Here is a 9793-nt window from a genome sequence, read left to right as displayed (position 1 = left end):
ACTTATTTAAAGATTAAGATGCATCCGCTTTAGTTTATGAAAAAAAAATTAAATGCATATATATTCTGCTTTTGTTTGCTTATGGAAATATTTATAAAAAACATCCACAAATACAACCTTACTTTAAACAAAATTTAATAAGCTTTTATCTTAAGAAAAAAAAATCAAATTATATTTTGATTGGATTCGTGTACTTCGTGTATAATTTATATTTAGAACGTGGAAATATTTTTTAGTTATTTATTTTAAAATGTATTTCATAAATAATTCTTAATTCTACTTTTATATCTTAAATTCTGTCATTTATTTACACATAACAACATTAAAATTAGATAATTTAAAAATTAAATAAAGATTATATCATTTCTACATTGTTAAATGTTGATGAATGGTATTCAAGTTCAAATAGATAATTAAATGAAAATATAAAAAAATAACCAAAAATAAAAATTTTAAATCAAGAGTGAAGAGTATGTTAAAAAGACCATGGAGGGGTGGTTCGTCCATGCTGAAGCACAAAAATGGACCAAAAATGACGAAAAAACCCCGCGTTCGATTCGTTATTTATGCATTATCCGCGAAGGTAATTCTGTTATTATGGCTGCGAAAATGGAGTAATTGAGGATTATCGTGGTGGGAGTAACTATTTAAGGCGTTGAGTGAAGGGTTGTTTCTGAAACCGGAATATTTCTTTCTGGAATCCAAATCCTCCACAAGTTCAAACTTTGAACCCTCCACGAAAACGTTCACAACGACCTAGGACAAGGAGGTGGAGGATTCACAGCATCATTACATAAAAATAAAACAAAAGGGAAGAGAAACTGGAATCGCCATCAGTTTTTGAGTCCACTGATTTATTCTGAATATGTAAGTACCACCCTCTTTTTATATTGATGTTTCTGTTTTCAACTTTGGATTTTCAGTCACCCCTTCATTGCTCTCTATATGGGTGGGAAAAGTCCTTTTTTTGTGCATTAAATTAGCCATTGTGTGTTTTTTTCTTTAAATTGTTATTTTTTAAATAAATTATATTTGTGTTTGCATGCAGTGGTGGTGTTGTTGATCAGGAACCGTAATGCTGATCAGTGGAAAGAGACAAAAGTAGGAGGAATAATTTATGTATGTCTTTGGGGTTACATTTTGAAGTTTGTTTTGTTCTTTTGACCTCTCTCTTCCTTTGAGAAAGAAAAATAAAATGAATGTGGTAGGAAAAGTTGGAAGCTTGATATCTCAAGGTGTGTACTCAGTTGCAACCCCTTTTCACCCCTTTGGTGGGGCTATTGATGTGATTGTTGTTCAGCAACAAGATGGGACATTTCGGAGTACGCCTTGGTATGTTCGGTTTGGTAAATTTCAGGGTGTTCTCAAAGGTGCAGAAAAGTATGTTAAGATAAATGTTAATGGTGTTGAGGCCAATTTTCATATGTGTCTTGACAACTCAGGGGAGGCTTATTTCTTGAAGGAGGTGGATGATGATAAAGTGATTGATTCAATTGAGGTTGTTCAAGATTCCATTGAAAAGAAGAATGGCTGTTTAAGTAATGGTCATAGACTTGATCATAGCATCTCGGATTCTGGGGTTCTGAAGTTGAAAGATGGGAGTGATTCCCCAGTTAGGCGTGTGCCTCAAATTCAAAGGGCAGAATCTGATGTTGATAGGAGATTTTATGAATTTTCAGATGATGGATCTTCTTTTGAAGAGTCAGTTGAGTTGTCAGAATACGACTCTAATTCATATGGGAGCCTAGAGGGAGACAATTTTGCAGAGTCACAGGGTGCACATCCAGAGATGGTCTTGGTGAGTGTTGATGGTCATATATTAATGGCCCCTATCTCAGAAACAGAGCAAACTGAGGAGTCTGTGCAGTTAAAAACTCCTCAATTTCATACGGGACCAAATGAAGAGACTGACTTATGTGAAGGCAATGGAGAGTTTGGAGCAAATGCTTGGGCTGCTGATTATATTAGTCAGCTGGATTCTCAAACAACTGATGTCCATCCTAGTTGTTGTAACATTAATGGTGATGATAAAACTTTTAAGCTCTCACACGAAGTTTGTCAAAGAGAGGAGGTACATATTAGTCAAACACAGGAATCCTTAGAGATTAAAAATCCAGAAGATCGTGTGAAAACTGATTCAGTAGTGGTTGCATCAGGTATCAAGAGGGAGAATGTTTTCAAAAGCTGTTTGGAGCTACAAGATTTCGGTCAGCAGGCTGGAAATGCTGCTGATTTACAAGATACAGGTTCTTCATTCGAGATTCGATATTCAGCAGAGGAATCTAATGCAAGTTGTTTTGTAGTTAATGAAAATGAACAAGAGAGGATTGTGCAACCTAAAAACGGTGATGATTTATCACCTCCTAGTTCTTCTATTTTTTCTAATGGCAATGGATATCCAAAATCAGAATTGGAAATTCAAGAGGTTGAGAAAAATGCATCCGGAGAAGTTGAAACTGATCCTGGCTATCGTTCAGTTACTACTGAAACAGAACAGAATAATGAACGTGTTGTCAAGTCAGTATCAAATAATGAGGTAGATGAGAGTCAACAAACCCCTGCACCCAAAGCTGTTAGGCCTACATGTGAGGTAGTGGAACCCCAAATAGAAACTTCAAATAAAGGGGATCAAAGCCACTTGGGTTTGGGTAAGACCAGTGCTGCAAATGCGTTGCACTTGGATTCTTCAATTATTTATTTAATATTAATGCACTGTTTATTTATTCTCATTTATCTATTAATTTGCAGGATTTGAGATTTCACTTTGTGGTCATGAACTTAAGCTGGGCATGGGTTCAGTAGCTGCTGCAGAAGTGTTTGGAGCGTATCGCATTTCTGCAGTTGACTTCACAAGTTCTGCTCCATCAATAATTAAAAATCCAAATCTTGTTATCAAGTTTCAAGAGAGATACATGACGTGGGAAAAGGCTTCTCCTCTTGTTCTTGGAATGGCTGTTTATGGTTTAGATTTACCTGTTGAGCCCAAAGATACGATTCCTGTGGAACAGGATCATGGGTTGAAGTCTAGGGATAATGATCTAGGATCATCTCCTGCTGGGCGCAGATGGAGACTTTGGCCTATTCCTTTTCGAAAGGTCAAAACATTTGATCATACTAATGGCAATGCATCAAATGAGGAAGTGTTTCTTGATTCTGAGTCTGGATCTTTTGCAGACCAAACTCCAACATCCAGCACCCAGGGGTCTCCTCGTATTCAATTTCTAAGAACAAATGTTCCCACTAATGACCAGATAGCTTCCTTAAATCTAAAAGATGGTCAAAATTTGGTAACATTCAGTTTCTCTACAAGGGTTCTCGGTACACAACAGGTTTTTGACATTCATTGACTATGTGTAAGTTATATACAATGGTTTCGGTTTTTTTTAAGAGGGAAGTTTTAATTGCATTACAGGTTGATGCTCATATTTATTTATGGAAGTGGAACGCAAGAATTGTTATTTCAGACGTTGATGGAACTATTACCAAGTAAGGTTGCTAATAATGCTTTTTAGGCTACTTTATTCTTTTAACGACTTACATAGATCCTACTTCAATATTGTTATTTTTCTCTGCAACTCTGTACTCTGTTTGGATTAAATTAGATGTAGATGAAATCCATGTGTGTGTCCATAATGCAAATTTTGGTAATTGTTGATATTATTTAGACTGTTTCAAAGTGAAAGACAATGAAGAAGAGAGGGTCAGGATCTGCTTTGAAGTATGAAATTTCACATTTGTAGTTGTTACTCGTTTTGGAGTCAGGTTTTCTATAAGTTTATGGTGCATTAAATGACTTTTAGTCTGAAGCATCTGTCATTAGCTTGTGCACATCCTATGTAAAATTCTGTTGTTGATCCTTTGACTAAACCTTGTGGAGAATTATCTTCGTTTTTCTATTTTTTTTGGATTGTCTACCTGTGATGGTAGTGTTAGGAAGTGCATCATATACGAAAAAGGTAGATAGAGAGAGAAAGAAACTATCCTTATTGATGAATCTTTCTCTGGAACAATTACTTTAAAGAGAAGATAACATCTGAATGAATAGCTGGTTGGTTACACTTTTTACAAAAGCCACGTCAACTGGGGTGACTGTACAATAATTGGGCTAACTCTATTTCTCCTATGGTATTGCTTCTTATTAGGAGGTCTTACAGATTGCACAACTTTCAATGTTTTTTTAAGAAACTTTTACCCATACCCAACTTGTCTTTGTTATTATAGATTAGGACTGTACAAAAAAAAAGTTGAATTAAACCTAACCACTCTTGAAAATTGCAGACAATATACATGGTTTTTAGGTCTAAGTAGTTCCACTCCTTACAAATGGTCTGGCTATCTGGTTTTAAAAACCAATTATAAATAAAACTATTTTTAAATCAGTTTTGGACCATTTTAAAAATAAGTTTTGGTTTTAAAAACTTGTTTTGAATTAAAACCCAGTTTTGAACCAAATCCAGTTTTGTTCATAAACTGGTTAAATAATTTGAATCTGGTTTGGTCAATAACCAAACTAGTTTTGAAAAAATTAAGTGGTTTGATTTAAAATCCAATCTACATATTCTGTTTTAAATTGAATATGGTTTGGTTCACAAAACCGTGTACAACCCTGGGCTATAATGTTCATTCACGACAAAATGATGTTAAACATAATTGCATTTGCTCTTATGATTAGACAAACATGTCTGAACACGGAGGTAATAGAAGTCAGTTGCATTATAATTTGTGAACCACAGTAAAAAAAGATTTGTGTTTCCTTTCCTTTTAGGTCTGATGTTTTGGGGCAGTTCATGCCTTTAGTTGGCAGAGATTGGACGCAATCTGGAGTGGCCAGGCTTTTCTGTGCCATTAAGGTATGTATATTTTTTTTATTTGTACAGATCTAACATATGTTCATTTCAATTGGGGTAGGATTGTTATGGCAAAAATTTAGTGAGGTAAATGGAAACAGATCTTCATGGGTTAGTTCTGTAAGAAGATTATTGTACAGCGGAATGTGTAATTAAATTTCAAATTCTTGTTGCTAGTTGTTCATTATGTGTCTCTTAACATAGATGTGTACATTATTCCCAAATTTTGGTTTGAGTTTGTACAACTGATGAGGGACTCTTATTAGAGACAAAAAAAAGAAAATTCAGTTGCTGGGTAACTTCTATTTACCTCTTGGGTATTCTATTTTAAGGATGAATTGAACTGTGGCCTAGAAAAGCTTATGGCATCTGCAGTGATTTAAAGTACACTCTCTTTGGTGAGGTTTGTTTTATAGATCTTACGTAAATGTAAATATATATGCAGCCATAAATTTGTGGGTTTAGAAGGAACTAAACCTTCCTCCTTTGAGCCTGGACTTGAGATTGCTCAGCAAATGAGCCTGATGCCTGGTCAAATATTTTTTGTTCAATCAACATGCATAGTCTGGTGACTAGTGTGACAGTCTGCTTTCATTACCTGTTGTAAATAGCGGTTCATCAGGATAAAAGTATCTTTAGGGTCTCCGTATTGATTAAGATAAAATAGCTTTAGAATCTTCCTATTTATTTCTGCATATTTTGTTTCCTTTTTTTTTAGATTGGTTTTTACAAATACAGAATTTGAAAATGTAATTGGTGTGATTGTTATCAATAAAATTATTATTTTTTGTTTTCCTGTGTACTTCAAGTTTACCATACATGATAACATCATTTACTTTCTTTTACTGTTTCACTTTGCATTTCTTAAATATTATTATTAAGAATTTAAGATTAGATTCCTATGAATGTTTAGTTTATCTAAATTTGTATCAAGGATCTTTATTATAATACCACATGATTCAATGATTGGATTTTTTTAATTTTATTTCTTTGAAAATTATTAAATGGATTAAGTGTCCAGGACTTACTCTTTCCTTTATTTATTATTATTATTATTATGCAATTTAGGACGAGGATCCCTTATGTTATAGAAGAAGAAAATAAGATAAATTGAATAAAACTTATATAATTTAAAATCAACTTATCCATCTCAACTTTTGAACAACTCTTTAATCTAACGCCTCTGAAAGAAGAGGCGTGTAAGTTAATTTTCATTTATGAGAAAAGTTCTTCATTTTACTTTTGTATTTTTTTTATCCTACGAGTTTTTTTTTATATGTTTATCCAAAATGCCTCAGATTTCTGCTTGCATTTATTTCCATTCGAATGAAAATGTAACATAACTTTACGATCTGTCTAATGTAAAATTCAGTCTAGCAAGCATGGTGTTTTGGTGAAGTCTATTGTCCTGTTGATTTATATCTCTAGAAGATTAATTTCTAAATACTTGATCTGGATTTTTTGTCAGGAAAATGGATACCAGCTACTTTTTCTGAGTGCCCGTGCAATTGTCCAGGCATATCTAACTAGAAACTTCTTGTTTAACCTGAAACAGGTATTTAAAAATCCAGGTTTTCTGTGACTAATAATGACTATTTATTTCTGATCTTAAAATTATCCTGTACTTTTGAAGTATTTGTATCAACGTACGATCTTTTTTAGTGTTAAGATTATGTTGCATCAACTACCTTATTAGTATTGTGGAGGATGATCAGTCTTGAGATTTCATTTCTTGTCTGCATATTTGGCTACTCAATAAAGATACTTCAAGGTTGCCATAGGAAAAGGTGGCATTATGCTACCATGGGATTTAAAAATAATGTAACCGGAGGTGCTAAAAAATATATGTTTGAAGGAATTGGCATTAGAAAAAGAAGAAAACAGTAAAATCTTATCTGTGATAAAGCAGAATGTTCACAGTTCTCGTGATTAGGACTTTTTACACCTCGTCAAACACAAAAAAAGAGAGTTAAATAACATTTTAATTAGGAAGTTGAATCATGTATTGCCAGGCATTTGGACTTTTATACTACTCAGATTTTAAAATTTATTATCATGTAAATTTCATTAAAGCACTAAATGCAAGTACCTGGTCTGAACCAGAAATTTATATTTTTAACCTTGTTTCATATCAAGAGGGTTGGTCCCTTCTTTTTTGGCAATTATGTTATCATTTTCTTACACCTGTTGATGTCTCTGTATGTTAGGGAGAGGAAAGAGTCAGTAAATATTTCCATATTATACTCTCTTTTTATTATTATATTTGTTTCTTTTTGTCCTGAATAGAATTGCATAGTTCTTGACAATGATGGTCTCTGTAATAATACTTAAGCTGCATAAACACTGCGTGTGTGCAGGATGGAAAAACCTTACCAAATGGACCTGTTGTTATCTCACCTGATGGATTATTTCCCTCACTTTACCGAGAAGGTGGGGGCACTTCTAACCCGATATTAGTTGTGATGGATGCTTCAATTTTGTTTATGCATTTAGTTGTTAGCTATGTTATAAAATAAAAATTTCATTTTCGAGCAATGCACTTGTGTTTTTTGTTTGATAATTCTGTCTTTACGAAGTCTTGTATACTGCTATGAATATCATGTATTTTAGTGTTTTTAGGGAAACAGCCAAAATTAACACATCCCACTGTGACATACATTTTGATGTAAAATCTATATTGAGATAACCTGGATACATTCCAATTCCAATTATATTCAACTGTTCAAAATCAATTCTATCAAAATCAAGTCTACTCAATTTTACAACAAACAAGCTCGTAATTCTTTCGTCACCCAAAAAAGGGAGCATATTATTTGTTATAATTGCAAAAAAAGGACAGGATCTAGAGCATGGAATTCTATAAAATGAACTATTGTCTGGGTTGTTCTAAGATTCATGAACTCTGATAAACTAAAGTGACTGCATATATATTGAGCTCGGATTTATGTATTGATGAATTATATAAGTCTTAATCATATACCCACTCTCCTTGGCTTTAGCATTTGTGTTGTGAACCTGCTATTCTTTTTTTGTTAGTCCTTGGAGTTTAATTATCTTTAACTGATCTGTGTTGCACCATTGTAATCTGTATTATTATTTTGGTAACTAAAATATTATAACCATGAATTGCTTGTATTTTTATATGTTTATTATGACTTGTCCCTTTTTTCGCGGAGGTGGATTTTTATGTCTGACGCTTTATTTTGCATGTTTAATGATGGAAGTGATACGAAGGGCACCACATGAATTCAAGATTGCTTGTTTAGAGGTAACTACCTGAACACAAAGCCATGTCACTATGATATATAACATGAAATGTTATTGGAAGGCATCTTATCAACAATGTAATACATATGACCTAAAACTATTGTTATGCAGGATATCAAAAAACTTTTCCCTTCTGACTATAATCCATTCTACGCGGGATTTGGAAATAGAGATACAGATGAACTTAGTTACAGAAAGATTGGGATCCCGAAGGGCAAAATATTTATTATTAACCCTAAGGTGTGCATCCTGGATCATATTTGTAACAATTATAGTTACTTTAGTTCTTGTTAACCAGCTAAAATGCCTATGAAATAACAGGGTGAGGTAGCTATTAGTCACCGAATTGGTGCAAAGTCGTATACATCATTACATACCCTTGTGAATGACATGTTTCCACCAACTTCTTTGGTCGAGCAGGTAACAAATCAGCTCCTAGCTCCAAGTTAGTGGAATAGCTTCAAGTCTTAATTCTAAACCTCACTACCAATAAAATTGACTTTTGACTTCTAAAATACTGCAGGAGGACTACAACTCATGGAACTATTGGAAAACGCCATTGCCAGATTTAGATTAGTTCATTGCTCAAGATATTCAGTTCCTTTTGACAAGGATCGATTGGAATGGAAGTTGAAACATCCTAGATGTTAACCGAAAAACCAGAAATTCCTCCTACACACAATCATAATTGATCAGAGAGTATCCTTCTATATTGTTTCATTGATGGGGATGACCATGTCCCTGCTGTTCATTTTTATCTGGCATTAAATCCTGATTCATTATAATCCTCATATCACCAGAATTGTATAACATTGGGCTTAGTTGTTATGCTGTGGTGCACTACACCTAGTTTACTTTTCAATTTTCATATGGGTGATTAGGGAATAATGACATAAATGCTTACCAAAGCAGCTTCTGTAGTTCAAATTATGGGTTGGGTGGATGAGGTGTATAAGTACTAAGTATTTCATGCCATGATATGGAGCTTCAAGTCTTAATTCTTGGCCTGGTATTGATGTTTATCTTTAGTTAAGTACTGAGTTTGTATTTCATGCCATGATGCGGAGCTTCGAGTCTTAAGTCTTAACCTGGTATTGAAGTTTATCTATAGTTAAGTGCTGAGTTTGTATCTTCATGCTATGATATGGAGCTTCGAGTCTTCTTGAGTCTTAACCTGGTATTGATATTATCTTTAGTTAAGTAGTGAGCTTGTATTTCATGCCATAATATGGTGCTTCAAGTCTTAACCTGGTATTGATGTTTATCTTTAGTTGGTCTATCATGCAAAAATCATTAGAAAACCAATTGGACCTCATTGGAGTTAAGTGCTGGAACAGTTATGAAACATGAAAGCCAAGGTTGTAAACTCTCTTGTTTGACTGGCTATACATCATCTGGAATTGTATTGTGAAAAACTTAGTTGTTTTCCTCAATATTGTAATCTCAGAACGGACTACTCAATTGACTTATGATTTGTTTAGCTTCAATTGTGTATCCTATTCTGATGACTCTTCTTCTCTGTGTCCTTTCCCTTTTTAAACAATTAAACTAGGTTTTTCTTCATTGAGTCACATAATTGTGTTCAAGATAAGAGGAAGATTAGATAAGAGTATATAACTTATTTGCTAAAGTTACTTTTCCTTTTATAAAAATTAAGTTAATTATATAAGAAGAAAATC

General features: G+C 33.6%; 1 protein-coding gene across 1 annotated transcript; it reads left to right on the top strand.

The window, feature by feature from the left end:
* Positions 1 to 481: 481 nt before the first annotated feature.
* Positions 482 to 9112, top strand: LOC137829536 (phosphatidate phosphatase PAH1-like). Its single transcript, XM_068636357.1, has 11 exons — positions 482 to 867; positions 1049 to 2648; positions 2749 to 3329; positions 3413 to 3486; positions 4766 to 4850; positions 6316 to 6402; positions 7205 to 7277; positions 8072 to 8115; positions 8226 to 8354; positions 8436 to 8534; positions 8638 to 9112. The coding sequence occupies exons 2-11, from the start codon at positions 1196 to 1198 to the stop codon at positions 8689 to 8691; spliced, it is 2679 nt and encodes an 892-aa protein (XP_068492458.1). The 5' UTR covers positions 482 to 867; positions 1049 to 1195; the 3' UTR covers positions 8692 to 9112.
* The last annotated feature ends 681 nt before the right edge of the window (positions 9113 to 9793 follow it).

The sequence above is a fragment of the Phaseolus vulgaris genome, chromosome 7, assembly GCF_000499845.2.
Source record: "Phaseolus vulgaris cultivar G19833 chromosome 7, P. vulgaris v2.0, whole genome shotgun sequence".
Taxonomy (NCBI): domain Eukaryota; kingdom Viridiplantae; phylum Streptophyta; class Magnoliopsida; order Fabales; family Fabaceae; genus Phaseolus; species Phaseolus vulgaris.
Note: the sequence above shows the minus strand (reverse complement) of the source record. Positions and strands in the feature narration are given on the sequence as shown.

Excerpts from the sequence above, each read along its gene's own strand:
- LOC137829536 (XM_068636357.1), top strand. The coding sequence starts at position 1,196 with ATGAATGTGGTAGGAAAAGTTGGAAGCTTGATATCTCAAGGTGTGTAC. Across the intron at positions 3,487-4,765 it reads GTTGATGGAACTATTACCAA|GTCTGATGTTTTGGGGCAGT; the intron begins GTAAGGTTGCTA and ends CTTTCCTTTTAG. Across the intron at positions 6,403-7,204 it reads TCTTGTTTAACCTGAAACAG|GATGGAAAAACCTTACCAAA; the intron begins GTATTTAAAAAT and ends GCGTGTGTGCAG.